Source organism: Artibeus jamaicensis, unplaced genomic scaffold (genome assembly GCF_021234435.1).
Source record: "Artibeus jamaicensis isolate MK-2021 breed Jamaican fruit bat unplaced genomic scaffold, CSHL_Jam_final contig_685, whole genome shotgun sequence".
In the NCBI taxonomy this organism is placed as follows: domain Eukaryota; kingdom Metazoa; phylum Chordata; class Mammalia; order Chiroptera; family Phyllostomidae; genus Artibeus; species Artibeus jamaicensis.
The window spans coordinates 10,661,504-10,680,880 of record NW_026521924.1 but is presented as its reverse complement, the minus strand read 5'-3'; the positions used below and the strand labels follow the sequence as shown (position 1 = coordinate 10,680,880).

General features: G+C 40.0%; 1 protein-coding gene across 1 annotated transcript; it reads left to right on the top strand.

Annotated features, from left to right (window-relative positions):
• Nucleotides 1-200: 200 nt before the first annotated feature.
• SHLD1 (shieldin complex subunit 1) lies at nt 201-9,243 on the top strand. The gene is made up of 2 exons (XM_037147839.2): nt 201-297; nt 3,432-9,243. Exons 1-2 carry the CDS (start codon nt 282-284, stop codon nt 3,872-3,874), a joined length of 459 nt encoding a protein of 152 aa, XP_037003734.2. The 5' UTR covers nt 201-281; the 3' UTR covers nt 3,875-9,243.
• Nucleotides 9,244-19,377: the final 10,134 nt, after the last annotated feature.

Genomic DNA, 19,377 nt, shown 5'->3' with positions numbered 1-19,377 from the left:
TAATTTTCTGGCTTCTGGACACTGAATTTAGGACACTAATTTCAAAAATTAAATATAGATATGAAACTCAGATGGAAACTTAAAATCCTGTATATCAGAATTATTGATCGGTTACTTAATAAGTACGTGCTATGCTACTTGGAATGTCCTGTGTAAATGGTTGTCTTGTCTGGGCAGGTTCAGAAAATCTCCAACTTTCCCAGTGTTACTGCTGAGCGTCTCCCTTCTCTCTTCATTGTTCCCATGACCTGGCTCAGGCCTGACCACCCCAGGACCCCAGCATGTGTGGGGAAGAAGGTAGGAAAGGACCCCTCATTCTGCCAGTGCAAGACCCCTTCTCTTCTCCCTTTGGCTCTCTAACAGCAGTGCCATTTGTTAGGCAAGAACTGTTTGCTAAGGCCTGAGTTAAGGCTTTTTGGTTTAAGTTTTTAGGATTATTCCTGCAGAGGCTTGTTTTAATTTCTTCCTTAAAATGATTTCAAAATCATAGAAAACCTGCAAGTATAATACAAATAACTTCCTTTTCATGCATTATTTGAGAATAAGTTGCCAACCTGATGCCCACCACCCTTGATTTTGCTACAAGCAAGGACACCCTTCTACATAAGCCCGTTGCAACCATCAAAATCAGGACATTAACAGTGATGACATTACTGCCATCTAATCCCCAGCCCCCATTCAAATGGCCCCCCAAACGTTCTTTATAGCAAGAGATGCAGTTGAAAATCATGTGTTGCGTTTACTTGTCATGTCTCTTTAATCTAGTTCAGTCACGAACAGTTGCTCAGTGTTTCATGGTTTTCATGACCTTGGCACTTGTGAAAAGTAGAGGCCATTTTATAGAATGTCGCTCAGTTTGGTTTTGTCTGACACTTTCTTTTAGTTGGGTTGAGTCCTTTGGCAGGACTGTTAGAGAAGAGATGATGGGTCTTCCTGTTGCGTCTGGTCAGGTGGCACCTGATTCTGTTTTATCCCATTATGGTGTTGCTCACCTAGATCACGTGATTGAGGTATTTTCCAGGCTTCTTCACTATCAACATTACTCTTTTTACCCTTTGCAGCTAGTAAGTATTTTATGGGGAAGTACTCTGAGACTTGTAAATATCCTGTTCTTCATCAAGCTGTTTTAATGGTTCTGATCTGTTGCTCTCATTATTTATTTTGATGCTGAAGTTGTTCCAGATTTGGCCAGGAGAAACCCTTTTGAGCTAGCCTCTAACCTTCTCCCCCAACATGCTGCCATCCATCATTCTGTGAGCATTCTACAACAGTAAGGTGTTCCAGGCTCATCTTGCACTTTTCTGTCCCTGCCTTCAAGGTGGAATAAGTGCTTTGCTATTGGGCTAATTGTGTGCTGAGTCAATGAGTGCTTGTCCTTGTGTGCATCTGTGTGTATCTCCCAGAACATGTGTCCACATTCTTTTTGGATGCTCTAATGCTTTGGATCATTTACTTTCCTGTTCCCTATGTGACCATAGAAATTCTAGAAGAGAGATTATTTGTAGATGAAAAAACAAAAGCTCAGAAAGGTGGTCTGGCTCATTCAAGGAGAAATCTCTAGCTGGTAGCAAAGCTAGAGTCAAACTCCCAGTTTCAGCTCCTTTCTAAAACTCCAACCACTGAATCACACAACTTTCTTCATTATTAGCAAGTACAGATACTTTTATTATGACTACTAATTGAGTTAGCGGGGGTGTGTAGAATTAAAGCTAGTAATTAATTGCAGCTTATATAAGAGCAAAACAAGGAACATATACTATTTTGATTTAAAATATAAAAGATTAAAGCCTAAAACTGGTGGCTATATAAGTAATTTAGCAACTTATATAAATTATTTATGTAAAATCTTTTCTAGAACACAATGATAAGGAAGTTCTTTGTTTCAAAGACTTAAGAGATTCCTATGTTAAGAATTAGGGTGCCCAGAGAGTTACAGGAAGTTAAATCAAGAACTAGGATTTGGCCCTAGCTAGTGTGGTTCAGTGGTTGAGTGCTGACCTGCAAATGAAAGGGATGCTGGTTTGATTCCTAGTTTAGGGCATATGCCTGGATTGCCAGCCAGATTCCCCATAGGGGGCTCACTAGAAGCAATGACACATTGATGTTTCTCTCCCTCTCTTTCTCCCTTTCCTTCTCTAAAAAATAAAATAAATAAAATGTTTAAAAAAAAAGAACTAGGATTTGGCTCCAATTCTGGTCTCTTGCTGTGTATTATTAACTCACTTAGTTTATTTGTTACCCTTCCTTTAAAAACACAAAGGTGGTGATTTTAATTTAGAGATAAAGAGTCTATAGAATTATTGCAGGGAGCAGAGAAAGAAATATCTGAACTGTGTAAATGCCCAGAACTTTCTGCATTAGGGATCTCTGCTGAGTTTGTACAATAAGATCCCTTTGGCATCTGGTGAAGCGTATCAACCCTTCCCAGAGTAAAGTTTTTAACTGTATAAAGTAAAATACCTAGGATTAGCAAGGGAAAAATTGAAATGTAGTTATTAAAATACTTTAAGAACAAATGTGTGATATTATAATGAATATATGTTTTTTAAATTAACACTTAAATAATAAGATCAAGCGTCAGGACTAATAAGTTTGGTAATTTCATGGTAGTTGTCTTAGTCTACTTGGGCTGCCATAACAAAATACCATAAAGTGGATGGCTTAAACAAAAGAAGTTTATTTTCTCACAATACTGGAGGCTGAAAGTCCAAGATCAGGCTGCCAGCATGGTCAGGTTCTGGTGAGGACTCTCTTCCTGGTTTGCAGAAGGCTGCCTTGCTGTGTCCTCACATGGCTTTTCCTGTTTCCTGCACGAGGAGAGAGAGAGGTAGCTTCCTGTCTGTCTGTCTAATCAGATAGAGGCCGCACCTTTATCACCTCATTTAACCTCAGTAACTTCCTAAAAGCCCCATCTCCTTTAAGGATTAGGGCTTTCACATGAATTTTGGAGAAACACAGTTCCGTCCATAGCATAGTGATGGGCATAAATGATATTTCAAAACATCTTCAATAAACTATAATGTGATATGAAAATAGCTGTGATCTGCTGCTGAGAAAGTCACAGGTATTGCTGCTAATGGGTTTACTACCACATTCATCATGGGAGGAAGTGCTCAATTTTAGGTAGAGGTTAGTAAAAATAAAGATATAAAATTTTTCCCATCCAAGTTCACAGCTACCCTGAACTTCTTTACAAGGACCCTAGGTTAAGAACTCTTGAAACATGCAAGTAAGATGTTCTTGTTTTGGGTGAACAAGGGACATAACCCTAGGATGGTGGGAACAGATTCTGAAACCATCTGATTCTGCCCATTGCCTATTACCCAAGAGCAGTAAGTGTGTTGAGTGAAAAAGAGACAGTATCTGCTCTTGGCTGGCTTTCTGGTATTTCTGAATATGTGTTTGATTATTGGGATATGTTTGTCTTACAGACACCAGTAACCTAAATACTATCCAAAATGATTCTTGGACCTCTGAGAACTTCTGGCTTGACCCTTCTGCAAAAGGCCAACCGGAGACCAATGCAGAGGATGATGAGCTTCGGAAATCTCTGGATACATTCTATGAAATGTTCGGCCATCCACAGCCAGCCTCTGGAAATCCACTCTCTGCATCTGTCTGCCAGTGCCTGTCTCAGAAAATCAATGAACTGAAGGACCAGGAGAACCAAAAGTATGCCCTCCGCAGTTTTCAAATGGCCCGGGTCATTCTCAACCGGGATGGCTGCTCAGTGTTACAGAGGCATTCCAGGGACACCCGCTTCTACCCACTGGATGAAGAAAGTGTGTCGCTGGAGGACAAAAAGCCAACCCCAGGACTTTCCAAAGATATTATTCATTTCCTCTTACAGCAGAATGTGTTGAAAGACCTATGACTGGTGCCTGGTGGTGAGAACAGGCCGAGTGGATGTGGGGGCAGCCCTGTGGCGATGCTATTAGTGTACCACCCACATCCCCTCAGGTCTCTCTGGCCCAGTTCTGTGTGGCCAGCCCTGGTCAAGTGCCCTGCAGTCAACATCTGGCATTTGTGACCACATACTGGAGGCTGTTCAGCCCATAGAAAGAGCCATCAGTGTCTGGGAATTTTCTAGCCCCTGTGGCCACACCTCCACCTACCATTCCCCTTGGCCAGAGGCCCGTGACTGGTTTGGGAGTCCAGAAGCCCAGCTTCCTTGTCTCAAGGAAGGAAGTGCTCTGAGGCATTACTAACTTTCCAGAGCTTTGCTCTTAATTAAGCTGTCCTCCCCCTCCCTAGGAGCTTTTTCTTAATCTTGTCTTGTGTCTTAGTCTTGTATCTGAATTCTTGACTGGGAGTCCACCTTGGAGAGAACCTGACGTAAGAGAACAGGCTTCCATCAGATGAATTTTTTGAAGGGAATAAGCTCTGTGCTATCAAGTACAAGAATTATACCACATTGTAAAACTGCAGCCATGGATCGTATGTCCCAGAATAATACAAAGATTTAAATGCGTTTCCAAAACAGTGCATCACATCTTAGTCATATCCTTGCCTCTCCAAATCCAGAAAAGCCTATTTTATAAGACTAATTGAAAGTAGAAGGATATTTGGATCTTCTAAAATAACAGCTAAGATTCCCAAATTAAAGAAAGAAATAAAAGAAAGTCTCTTGTCTCTACCCATTAAAGTATACATAAACTTGGTCACAATAGGTTAGGTGGAGTTTCAGGTGTACAACATAGTGATTAGACATGTATGTACGTTCTGAAGTGATCCCTCAGTAAGTTCGGAACCCATCTGACATCAGACAATATTATTGACTATATTCCTTGTGGCTGTAATTTGCCAGTACGGGCTTGTGCTGGCAGATGCTCTGCTTCCTGGTGGTGTCCTGAATGCCCACTGGAGACTCAGTTGGTAGATGCCATCACCTGGCACCATACTCCCTGAAACTGTTATTGGAGGCCTCACACTAATCCCTACCTTGACAGTTCTCCAAACAAACTGCATTGACAGCAAAGGGTTATATCCCTTGTTTTGGGGGGGGACAACAAGAGAAAGAAGCTGGCAACATGGGAGAACCAATTTGGAGAAACTTTAGGTAAAATCTAATTGGCATAAGACCCCCCTAGGCTTTCCAGAAACTGGATTATGCAAGTAGATCAGTTTAAACAGGTACGTTCTGAGTGAATGTGCCCTTACAGACAGGACTCTTGGGGAGTCTTGGATAGAGAGAGAAGCCTTTTAAAGGTCAGGAATTACATACTAAGGCTTCCAGTTCTGGGAACAACAGACGTAAGAAACAGTTCCACATTGAAGTGCAGAGGCACCACTGGAAAGGAACCTATATAGTAGGAAACAGGAAATGAACAGACCTCTGAGAGACACTTGAGAAGTAAACCTCCAGATTTCCCTCTGACCAGCAATCTTTCACCATGGGCCTCGCCTGTTCAACTGGCCCCCAAAGAGTCGTGAAAGCAGTGGAGCTTATAATTGAAAATCTACAGATTGAATTTTAACGTCAATAGTTTTATTGGTTTTTAATGTGAAGCAAATTAATAGATGCCCTTGAAAGAATGCTGTAGTCTTAGTATTATACAGTCACTGAAATATTGGATGTTAGTTTCCATGGCTACCAACAGAAAGAAACTGGATTATTATATACTGTTTTTAAAAGGACAAAAGACACAAGCTATTTAAATCTCCATGTCCGGAAGCAGCAGCTTCTATTTGGCAGTGACATTTTAGTATCAGTAATTTTGTAAACTTTATTAACATCAGTGCTGTGGGCTCTGAGCTGGTGCTTAGGCTCTGAAAGCAGAGAATTTCTAAGCCTAAAAGCCCAGATCACCTGATGGGAAAAAAAAGAGTGTGGTGTGTTCTTGTTTGTATCTGAGTAAGTGCTTGTGACAGGTCAGTACAAGACATTTGATTCCCTGCAATCTCGTGCTTAATCAGATATTCCTGGGATCAGGATGGCATTTCCCATTTACCTCTGTTTACCTTTAATAAAGACTAAGGGGTAAGGATATTGAGGCTCTGGCCTTTGGCATTATTGTGTAATTCTGCCCTACAGATCACCTCACTGACATTTTATCATCCTGTGAAGGTTCTACTGGCCTATAATACCACCTGTGGCCCAATCAGAGATCTTGGGAGGATGGATTTGCTTGCAGTAACATCAGAACTCCAGAGAAAAGAACTGCTACCTTGGTTTAATTTTGCATAACTGGTATTCACTTCATTAGTCTATTTTTTTACATGTCTATGCAGGATAAGTTTCAAGTGCATTAAATATCTACCCACATACATTTATAAGTTGGAGTTTTAAATTACCGCAGACTTTCCTAACACAATTTCTTTTATTAATAGAAAACATACTTGAATATGAAAGATAACTTTATTGGCTCTTAAGTGGTAGAATTAATTAAACAATCAATGGATCATTAATGAATACTTACAAATTGCCCTGGATGATGTGTATATGAGTACAAATAAGCCCCGTATACCCACTACTTAGATTTTGTCATTAACACTACTCTTTTATTCTCTCGTCTATCCATTGATCCACCAACCAATCAATCTTACCTGTTAATGTATTTCAAAGCAAGTCCCATGTATATTTTTAACTAATTTCCTGGGCATTATTGAACTTGTATGGTGTGAGTTGTGAGTGGCCTACTGTTAGTTGTGTGCTGACATTGGTCCATAACTGATTGGAAGTTAAATACAAGTCTTTTGCTTCTGATAACTTAACAAGCAATGATTTAGCACACACACAAAATCAAGAGGTGGGGCGGAATGATGAAAAAAATAGTAGAAAGTTGATGGCTATTGAAGCTGGGTGATGGGCAGGTATCACAATTCTCTACTTTTATGAAAGTTTTTAAATATACATCCTGAGAAAGAGAAAGAAATTGGAAATCTATTTGAAAAAATAATGAAAGAAAACTTCCCTGATTTGATGAAGGAAATAGACATGCAAGTCCAGGAAGCAGAGATTCCCAAATAAGATGGACGCAAAGAGGCCCACACTAGGACACATTATAACTAAAGTGCCAAAGGTAAAAGACAAAGAGAATCTTAAAAGCAGCAAGAGAAAAGCAGTTAGTTACCTACAGGAGAGTCTCTATAATATTGTCAGCTGATTTCTCAAAAGAAACTTTGCAGACTAGAAGGCATTGGCAAGAAATATTCAAAGTCATGAAAAGCGGGGACCTATAGCCAAGATTGCTCTACCCAGCAAAGCTGTCATTTAGAATCAAAGGTCAGGTGAACAGCTTCCTAGACAAGAAAAAACTAAAAGTGTTCATCATCACCAAACCATTATTAAATGAAATGTTAAAGGGATTTATTTAAGAAAAAGATAAAAACTATGAGCATTAAAATGGCAATAAATATGTATTAATCAACAGTTGAATCTAAAGAACAAACTAAACAGATAAGAACAGAGATAATCATGGATATGGAGAACACTTTGATACTTGCCAGATGGGAAGGGGTTGTGGGGGAATGGGTGAAGAGGTGAGGGGATTAAAAAGTGCAAATACAAATAAGTAATCACAAAATATCCATGGGAATGTAAAATGCAGCATGGGAAAGAGAGTAGCCAAAGAACTTGGGTGCATGACATATGGACATGAACAATGGTGTGGGGATTGCCTGAGGGAGTAGGGGGTCAAAGGGAGAAAAATTGGGACAACTGTAATAGCATAATTGATAAGATATACTTAAAAAAATTATTAACCAAAAAACTACATCCTTTGGTTTATCAAGTTAAAAAACCCTCAGCCTGTCCATGGAGATATTTTAAGTATATACCTTTTCAATGCATATATTTATATCTGAACATACAGTATATCTGTGTTTTTCAAATAAAATAATATAGAAATGACACATAGAAACACAGTTCATACAGAGATTTTATGTAATGGTTCAAGTAAAACTATTTTACAGAAGAAGTCTTAGGTAAACAAACAGTAATTTGCTGGATCGTGAGCTTTTATTACGTAATAAATTCTGATTATATAATAAACTCCTTGAGGCCAAGGATCCTGTGAGATACCACTTCCATGTCTCCAGAGCATTTAATCTATGGTACTGCAGAGTAAATGATGCTTAATAAACACTGGCTGATAGGCTAAACTCAGGAAATGAACTGTGATGAACAGTAGTTTAATTCTCCATGCAATAATGCCACACAGCTCAGTTGATTGGAAAATCAGTTTCCTGAATCTGCCCTCATGGAGGTTTGTACAGAATGTTTGAGCCTGAGGCGGACTTGGAGCTTTGCTAATGTCCTCATTTTGTAGGAGGAAATGAGGCCCAGAGGAATTATATGAGCCTCACTGAACATCCCACTTGTTAACAGCAGTGTTGTTGCCTCTGACACCTGCAGCTGGACTCTTCCTTCTGCCATGACGTTCCTCAGAAGGTACAAACCCACCTCCACCCCCTTCCCTTCTTCCTGGTTTAAAATTCATGGTTTCAGGTAGAGAAAAGGGAAAGAACTTGTCAAGCTGGCTCCACCAGGAGGCTAAACAGGACACATGGCTACAGAACAAGTTCAGGATCTGTATTTACCCAGCACTGTTCTGTGCCCAGCCTAGGTGAGGTAAGCTCTCTGGTCTTCAAGAACTTTCTGTCTATTGTGGGAAGACAGATGGACACGTTAATAGTTAGAGGATGGTCCTGCTGTGTAGGGTTAAAGAATAAGTGAGTAGTTGGGTAGAACCATTGGTGCTGGAGAAAGGATGGGATGTTTTCAACGCCATAGGGCTTGGATATAAAGTTTGTGGACTGAGAAGACGGTGGAACAGCCAGGTTAGAAGAGCATGACTGGGTTTGTACTTCACCCCGTGGGTGTTAAGTTTAGGAGATTTCTGTGGAGGATTGGATGAGATCCACGACTGACTGGATTTGGGAAGACCAATATGGTAGTAACAGAGTGTGAGAGAGGCTGGCAGCAGGGAGAGCCCTGAGGAGGGCTTTCAGGAGATGAAACTTTGGAGCCAGTGACAGCAGTGGAAAGAGAAAGAAAAATGCAGGTGAAAGAATGGTTTGCTCAGACCAATACTTCTCAAAAAGCAACGAGAGAATAAGGTCAGTGGGTTGCAAACAGGCAAACATGCCTGACTGGTCCACAAGCTTCTGGGAGAAAAAGTCATTTCTCCCAAAGGGGCTGTCATTCAAATCACCATACATGTCCTTCCTCTGCAGATAAACTTGCTCATGAACATTGAGTTCTCTGACACAAAGGGAAAGTGATGTTCCCATGGAGAAGACAGGAGAAACGGCCATTGCACAGTGACCTGAGAGAATGAGAATAGACAGGAAAAGATTATAAAAACACCAGTAGTGTCCTCTGCAACTTTTATGGCCTTATTTTTTATATTTAGATCTTTAATCCATCTGGAATCTGTTTTTGTGCATAGTGTGAAGTGGGGAATCTCACCATTTATTATTTAGGAATTCAACTTTCATGATTATTTTTGAAATGTTACCCTCAACACATACTTGATTTCCATGAATATCTTATTCTCCTGCTTAAAATCCAGAAAACATTTCCCATTGTCTTTAGAATAAAATTCAATTCCTCATCCTGGCTTGAAAGACCCTAGCCTGCTCCTGAAACTCATCTACTACTCTGCCCTCTGCATACTATGCTCCAAACACAGGACTTCCTTCTGTCCAGTCAGTTCGAGTTCACTTCAGGCTGAGTTTCGCACTAACTTTACTCATGCCCAAGCCTCTTCTGGACTCTCCAGCCTTTGCACGGCTGCTTCTTATGACTCCTGCAGCTCTCAGCTCAAATGCCACTTCTTCAGTCTTTCTCAGACCACCCAGTCTAAGCACCACCCCAGTCACCACCACATCATCCTTTGTGACCCCCAAGCATCTAGAGTTTATTTTGATATCAGGAGTGAGATGAGCTTGTTTTATTATTGTCTTCTACCCCAGTGTGGGGAGCCAGTTACTTTAAGAGCATTTGCTAAATACTTTACCTTTTCATTATGCATTAGAAATGCTACCTTCATTATGTACTTAGTGTCCATGTGCATTCATGTCTATTTATGAACTAAACTCTTTTTCTTTGATTTGTCTATTTTTGTATTGCTTTAATTACTATAAAGTCAAAATATTTTCATATCTGATAAGACTACACCCTTCTCTTTAGTTTTCTGGCTGTTCATGTATGTTTTGCTTCTTAAAAAGATTTGCAGTATGGCTGCAAGGTAAAGAGAGGTAAAAAATAGATGTGGGCTCACCTGATGAAAGTTTCTTGCAGTATTGGAGAGAGATGGTGGGAGAGTACAAAGTAGAATAGCTTATGTATCCCATTGTATTCTGAATTCCAGTCATTACCCAGTACACCAGTTTTATAATTTTTGACATATCTATATGTCACCTGAACTGTTATTATTTTTCTTTCTTTTTTAAAAATGTATTGGGGAAAGAGAGAGATTTATGTTCCACTTATTGATGCATTCTTGGTTGATTCTTTTAGGTGTCTTGATCAGGGATCAGACTCACAACCTTGGTTTATCAAGATGATACTGATAAACCAAGGAACCTGGCTAGGTGTAATATAACTTTTTCAATAATTAAATTCACTTTTATAAGATCTGTCCAGAAAAAGTCTAACCATTGTTAATATAGCAAGAATGGTTTGCACGACATCAATGTAACATGGCAGCCAAGTAGAGTGGACTGGAATGCGCATGCGTGAGCAGTGACGATTTCACTGTACTAGTCAGTGAGGGCAGTAGACACTGTTGAACAGATGAGCATGTGTACTGTGTGGCTGTCACATTCAAAATGAGAAAGAAGAACAACAAATCTGCATCAAATTTTGTGTTAAGCTTGAACCTTCCTCCACAGAAATTATTCAGATGATTCAGAAGACTGAAGCTATTGGCAACTGTTGACTGGCAGCCTCAACAGGACAACACACCCATTCATGCATAGTATCTCATGTAGTGTTTTTTGGTAAAACATTAAATCACCCAGGTGACTCAGCTTCTCTACAGCCCAGATTTGGTACCCTATGACTTCTGGCTTTTCCCAAAACTAAAATCACCTTTGAAAGGGAAAAGATTTCAGATCGTTGATGAGATTCAGGAAAATATGATGGGGCACATGATGGTGACTGGGAGAACTGTGTGTGGTCCCAAGGTGCCTACTTTGAAGGAGCATGAGGCATCATTGTCCTATGTGCAATATTTCTTGTATTTTGTATCTTCTTCAGAAAGTGTCTTTATTTTTCATAGCACAGGCTGGATACTTTCTGGACAGACCTCATGGTCCCACCTTCAAAGAAATTAAATTCAAGTTAGGAAAATTACTTCCATATTGATCTATATAAATATCTACTTCATCAGCTATATCTAATCTATGTTATCTGCATTATTAACACCTTCGGTTTCCTTCCCAGACTGTAAAACTGACAGTTATGTCATCTGTGTTATCTATATCAAGTATGTCATCGATATCTATGTTTAGAGCTTTGTCACTTGTATCTACTCTTACATCATCCACATCTATATTTCAATATACTTTACCTACATCTATGTTTATTTATATCCATGTCATCCACACCTACATTTTCACATTCACCGTCTGCATCATCTATACCTATGCTTCTCTGTACATTAATATCTACATTGGCTACATCGGTGGTTCTCAAATGAGCCAACTTTTCACCCAAGGGACATTGACAACATCCAGAAACATTTTTGATTGTCACAACTTTGGGTGGCAAGAGTGCTACAGGCATCTAGGGCAATGCACAGGACAGCCTCTGACAACGAAGAATTATCCAACCCGTTATCAATAGTGCTGCAGTTGAGAAACACTGATCAATATCATCCACATCATCTACCTTCATCTTTACAACTATGCCATGCACATCTGCATCTATACTGACATCTACTCTACTACCTGCATCTGTAATTAGATCTATAGCATTCACATTTGCATTTCCATCAATATCATGACGGCACATCTACATCATATACAGCATCTACATCAACCACCTCATGTACTTCAACATGTCTATAAACTACATTTACATATACATCTACCTGAATATCTAATTAGCAGCTCAGAGCATGTTTGTTACATCAGAATGGGTGGTCCATTTAATTTAAAATTAAAATTTAATTTTAATTCTCCCCTCCTCCAGCCATAAGAATTCTGATCACCCAATTCCAGTGTGTGTGTATGTGTTTGTATAGGTTCCCCCCACCACCAAGAAATTCCTGGACATCAGCTGGGTATCCTACAATTCAACTCAATTCTAACACTGTCTACCTGGAGAGAGAATTAGATCCTGTATGTTAGAGGCTCAGTCACATATGACTGCCCTCCACTTCAGAAGTCAATCCTAAATTCAGGTTGTTACCTGTGCTTCAGACTGACTGGCTATAAATCAAAGGTTCCCACAACCCCTTCATGGGTTTGGTTAATTTGCTAGAGTGACTCAGAGAAATCAAGAAACCAGTTTACTCACTAGTAAATTTGTAATAAATTACCAATTTATTACAAAGGATATGAATCAACAGCAGATGAAGATACATAGTATGAAAGTCTAAGCAAAGAAATTTCTGTCTTTATGGAGCTTGCAACCCAGCACAGTGGCATATGGAAGCATTCTGGTTCACCAGCCTGGAAGTTTTCCAAATCCCCTCCTTTTGGGGTTTTATGGGGATTCATTATATAAGCACAGTTGATTAAATCATTGGCTATTAGTGATTTATTCAACCTCCAGCCCCTCTCCCCTCCCGGGGGGAGGTCGGGGCACTAGGACTGAAAGTTTTAGCCCTCCAATCACACAGTTGGATTTCTTGGCAACCAGCCCCCCGTTTTTTGGTGCTTTCCAAATGGCACCTTCTTAACCTAAACTCAGGTGTGGTTGAAAGGGGTCTGTTGCGAATAGCGAACACCTTTGTCACTCTTAAGAAATTCCAAGGGTTTTAGGAGCTCTGTGCCAGAAACAGAGACGAAGAGCAAATATATATTTATTATAAATCACAATGTTAGAAGCCACATACAAAAATGTTTCTTACATTAGGATGAATGGCCTGTTTAATCTAAAATTAATTTTAATTCTCCCCTTCTCTGATCACACTCCCCAAAGTATAAGAGAATGAGATTTTTGTAGGCTTCGTCCTGGCTTCAAAGGACATGATCGAAGTGAGGAGCGTGTGTACGATGGATTTCATCCATGCCCTATATTTGCTTTCCGGCCTCCCAGAACCAAAAGGCATCCGGTGCAGACCCAATTATCTCTGATATGGTGATGAGGAATAACTTCTCCTCAGGAAAGCAATCAGTGCACTTTGATAACTTGATATGGGTCGATCACATCTTGTTCCATCTGAACTGGGCTTGGCTGGGAAACATGCCATTGACGCATGGGAAGTCACAGACTCTGCTGTTTTGCCCTGGGCTCTGTGGGCCTCAGAGTAGGTCAAAAGGCCTCGGAGTCCATGACCGCACAGCAGCCCAGGTTGCCACATTTACTGAAGTCTCCTTAGGCATATGAGCTGATTTGTCAGTCATGATGACAAAGGCACAGTGACGATGCTTGATGAAATTGAGAACATGGGAGACAGGTCAAAACAAGGGCAAATGTTAGCCACTGACATTTACTAAATAACTTTGCATCCCTGAAAGAACCATGCCTCTTAGCGGCCACTGTTTTCCTCCAGGAAAAATACTGGCCTTAGGCAAGGTTTCAAAATGGAATCTCACTCATCTTTTCATATCCTCACTCATTGCAGTGTTTCTAACTTCTCAAAAAATATGAATCTTGGGGACTTGGATGTGAAACATCAGAAATTATTTACTCATTATTGTGGGTTTATGAGGTATTTTAATAAATAAGAAATATACGGTTTAGTAATCTTCATAATGAACTGGAGCCTATAGAAAATATCCAAACATTATAAAAGCCCAGCAAACATGACCCAGTAGTTTTTGAAAAATCTAACATTTAAATCTAACCCAGCAAGTTTAACAGCATTACACAAAAATCACAATTCAAAAACACCAACGAATGGACTTATTTTGCTGCCAAAAGTTATTTCTTGGAACACCACACTTAGTATCTGCATAAAGTATGTCATAAAAGTATAAAATTATTAATATTTGTGAGAGGATCTCACAATAAATTGAACCATGAACACATACAGTGTGGTGACAGCTGCAAGCCACAGCCCAGTCGCGCTGTGACATCTCTGTAACATCTCCTGGGCTGCTCCCAGAAAGGCTTCTCTAAACCTTTAACTCTGGTGTTCACATTTCCTGACCTTGCTTATCAGTGGATCTCTTTGTGGGTCACTCGAAATTAGCTGTGTCTCTTCATTGATTTTTAAGTATTACTTCTCATGGGAGAATTATAATACCTTTTCCTGTTGTCCCAATTTCTCAACTAATGGGTCTTGGAATTTGAGATATAGAAAGCGTAGAAATCTTCCAAGAAATGCTGGAAAGGATTCCCTCATGGAAACACTACTCAGCAGCTTCTCAGCTTGCCCTCTAACTATCCAAAGCCCCTTTCTACCTCTGAAGGTAAAGCCCCTTTACCTTGTCCCACTAAAACTTCCCTTTCCCCTACTTAGTTTATGTTTCAAAGAAACACTGTCCCCACCAGCAAAACTCTCTGGGTTGACTTTAGGCTTGAGGAAAAAAGCATTCTGATGGAGCTCTTTCATTCTGAGCTGTGAAGAGCTAAAATGCCTCCCATGGGGGTCATCAGCATGATCAGGACAATGGAAGCATTTCTTCAGTGGTAGTAAAAACAGTCTAAGGTGTTCCTTCCAAGACTCACAGAAGCAGATGCTTCCAAGGGCCACCCAGAGGATAAACTGCGGGAATAGGGCTAAATGTTGAGACCATAAAGCTGGTGGTGACTACGTGTGGCCTAACAGGAGTGTGCAAGCCTCAACTAAGGACACTTAAATTTAAATGTTTAAAATCACCAAGCAGGACAAGCCTCGCATGACCCACCTGAGAGCCAGATTTGGCCAGTTTGGAATCTTTGCATTGATGCTTCAGTGGAGCTAGTCTGTGTGCAGCTGGCGTACCCTGCATATGCATTCGTACCTCCAAAGAAGATTGAGGCTCGTATTTTCCCAAAGATGAGACTACGGGGTCGAAGAAACATAGGCATGGCTTTCTACTAGGTATGGGCCCAATGGAAACCCATTCCAGAGCCCAAAAGTTAAAATCACAGCTTAAAAGATTCTAACCAACCACAATTAAAAACAATAATTTATAAAAAAAAAACAAGACAGGCAAAATATCAGCAATTTTTAAAGTTAGGCTTAATAAATTTAGTACACAGATGAGAAAATTATATCTCACATGTAGATCGTGTTTTTGTAAACAAGGTAATATAAGGAATTCATTGCAATTACCCTCCCATTGAAATATTGCGCCTATGTTAGCAATATTCTTTCTTATTAAATCATTGGTTGGCTATCCTTATCAAAATACAAATTCAAATGCAACCCTAATATTATGTAACCTAAGACATTTTTAGATGACTTAACTTGGGAGACAAAGTGATCAGCTTTTTATCAATTAAACACATTCAAAATAGAATTGCAATATAACCACAATTGTTCAATGTGATTCTTCCCTTAGCATTCTGGTGGAATTATTTTTATTTTTAAGTAAAAGCTTGTCTCACATGTACAAATGTGTAGAATACTGTGTGACTATTGCCTGCTATCCTAGTAACTAGGTCCTTATTCCTTTAACTTCAGACTGTGATGCCAAATAAAAGGCACCATTTCACAGGGAGGGAAGAGAAACAATTCTAACCAACATAAATATCAGCTGCTCAGATCTGTTCTCAATGTGATGGTCATTTCTCTCCATGTAAAGGGTTTCAGTTCCCTTTTGCATTTTTCTAAGCATGCCTGTGGTTATTTGAAAATTTATTCCTTAATGATGTCTGAATCTTTCTACCAGTTCAAGGTGATCTTTGCAATACAAAAGGCATTGAACTCTACTCCAGTCCTAAAATCTCCTTGCCTTGCTTCCTTGTTGTAGATATGGGGAATTTTAATATCTTATCACTGTCTCCATTATTTGAGGATGTTGAAATGGTTCTTGCTTGCCTTGGAGAGAACATCAGAGAGGGAAACGAAGGTGAGTGTTAAAAGACAGACTTAAACCAGTTTATTTCAAGTCTCCGTTCTGTCCTTAATTGCTCTGTGGCCTTGAGCAACTCACTTAACTTCTCTGAACTTTGGTATTTTTTATCTTCAGAGTGAGGATAATAGACTGATAATGAACCAAACCTCATCAGATTGTTTTAAGGACTAACAGAAATGATGTTTATAATACAGCAAACACATCATAGGAATGGAGAAGGCATATAAAGACCCTCAATAAATGATGCCAGTGACTATTTTCCTGTCCCTCAGACATCGCTTAAATGTCCCCCCTTACTGCTCTCATTTATGCAATTCTGTGTTAGTTTTCTAGGGCTGTAGTAACAAATTCCCATAACGTTGGTGGCTTAAAATGACACACATTTACTCCCTCACAGTTGTGGAGTGAGAAGTTCAAAATCAAGGTGTCAGTGGGGACAGGCTCACTCTGAATCTTATGTAGAGGGGTCCTCCCTCTCTTCTCCCTACTTTCTAATGGTTGACAGCAGTCCTTGAAGTTTCTTGCCTTACAGCTGCACCACTAAAATTTTTGTGTTCATCTTCACATAGCCCTTTTCCTTGGGTCCCCTCTATGTCTATGTAAATCTGTCTCTCCTTTCTGTTATTAAGACACCAGTGATTGGATTTAGGGACCAGGAGAAATGGAAGAGAGGGTATAGAAAAGAGAGGATTGGGAACCATTGACTGACTTGGCATTGTAATGCCTGTTCCAAGGTTTGCATGACCTTCTATGTGCCCTTTACCTCAATTTAAAAAGTAGTAGCATCAAGAATACCTGTATGTAGATTTACCTAGAGCAGAGAATAAGAACAGGTATGAATGACCCTCTGCTGCTTACACACTTTTCTTGTTTTCTTTCTCCCACTACATTTTCACTGTCAAAACAGTGTTCAGAGTATCACAATAAATCACTGAATAATTATTCAAACCAACCATTGCTTTAGCTTTTAAAGAGTGTTGTCTATTCATTTCATGGAGTCCTTGACTGAATTCAGGAATGGGGCTAATTCAGGTTCACTTTTTTTGTGTGACTAAACCATTTTCTTGTAGCAAGTCCCATCCCACCCCACCCCCAACCCCCATGATACTCTGAGCTTTCTTCAATCTCTCCCTGGGCTATAGATTTAATGGTTTTTTTTTATGCCCCTTTACTTCCTAGTCTATCTCTAGGCTAGACGCTTTGACCTGTAGACTCAGCTCTGATAAACCCTGAGTCTTCTGCCTTAGTCTACAAGACATGGGGTACCACTTTGCCCTTGGGTCATATTACTGCAAAGGTACTTTCTCCTTTCCTAAATTAGCTATGGATTCTGCCTCCACTGTCCTTCTGGGAAGAAAGTATCAAATTCAATAAGTCTTTCAATATTTCTTTTCATACCTATTAGAACATCAGGTTTGTCTTCTAAAATACAAAAATGTTTGAGTAGAGACTGGCTCATCCATTAGTAATTTACAATTCTAGGCAGTACCATGTTTATCTGGCAGTATTATATTATTTGGTGCTTTTTTCTCAGCTTTGTGGGTGAATGTAAAAGAAAAAAAAGGCAGCTAGAGGAGGAGAAACAGAGAATCATCCCTTAATAAAATGAGGAGAAGTGGCCCACTTACATATAAACATATCTTTGTTACCCTCATCAAAAATATGGGCGCTTACATCTTGGGAGGTTTCAGACTATGCATATTTACTTAACAATAATGGCTCCTCCAGGACCATTACGAATTATTGGGAAATAAAGTATTCATGGGGTAAAACTGAAATTAGCCTACATTGAGTTTTCCTGGAGTTTACATCTACAAAATACATTTTTGTTGAGGAGAGACCTGCCTGGAAATTGTTATGCTCTAATGCTCACTGTAAATAATTAAAAATTCAGCAGCAGCAGCAGAATACCTCCTCTCAGAGAAAAGAGGGTTTAAAGTCCACTAGATTTCTCAGAATCACAGAGGCAGAACCCAGTTACTTTTCATGACTCCTGAGGATGAACCCAGAGAGAAAGGCCAGGGAGAATCAGCTTCTGATTTCTGAAGGGAACCAATCTGCATGTAATGGCAATTGTAGCTCAGCCCTATTGAAAAACCCAATAGCTGCCCTGTGGCATGCAGGAGCCAAACCCATGGGTCGGTTCTCCAGTGGAAAATCAGGCCTGCATTATAACTAGGCTGCTTCGTGACTTGCTCTTGCTAAAACTCCCTCACCCTGAGTTCAGGCAGAAAATGCTTACTGCATATCTTTAAAGTAACTTCCTGAAGTCTGTGCTAATTGTCCCAAAGACTGAACTGTAACCAGACCTGTTACTCTTATTGTTCTCTTGCATTTGCAACATTTTTCCTCTTTAATCTGTAAGAAGTAATCAGTAATATCCCTTTCATTGCTATCTGTAAAAAATAATTACCTAAAGCAAACCTAAGTATAATGAATGAAAACCTTCTTTAATGATGTATGCTATTAGAAAACCCATAAAAGCCTGTCAAGGCAAGGGTCCGTATGCTCTCTCCACTTGAGAGAGTGGCTGTGCTGTCCCTTTTCCTCCACAGGACTCAGTAGTCTGTGTGAATTTGTCTTGTATCTCATCCATAACACTGTAGACACTGCTGGCTGAAGTCTGTATCAGATTTCCATGTTGGCCTGACCATGTTGTGATTTCAAGGTCATGACTACAATTTCTGGCTTGGTGCTGGAAATTCCACAAACTGAAATAAAATTTAGGGGGTGAGACCAAATTTCAAAAATTTCTGTGAAGAGTGGCATGAAGAGAGCCATGAAGAGAAGGCTTTTTCAGTGGAAGAGGGGACAGAGGCTGTGGGCATCAAAGCATCAGAGATGAAAAGAAGTTACAACTAAGAAGTGGAAAAACCCAACAGAACAGGATGCAGGTCCTGCCATCACTGCTTCCCACTGCTTGGCACAAGTGCTGAAGAAATGGAGGGCCACCCTGCCTGAGTGCCTCTGCCAGGTACCTCACTCAGACTCCTCAACAGTCACCCCCAAGTCACCTCCTGCTTCTGGGCTTGGAGGAAGCTCGAAGCTCCTCCAAACTTTTGCATTAGTCCTGTTGTGCCAGCTGTGATTTTTTCTCCTTCAGTCTGAACCATCTGCTTTCACTTTTCGAGGATTCCTCATCACTCCTGTTCCTGTCAGAGCATTCCCTGTTATACTGCAGCACTCAATGTGGGAGCATTTTCCCATCCTGTATTACACATACACCATTTGAACGTGCTGCACCTGGAAGGC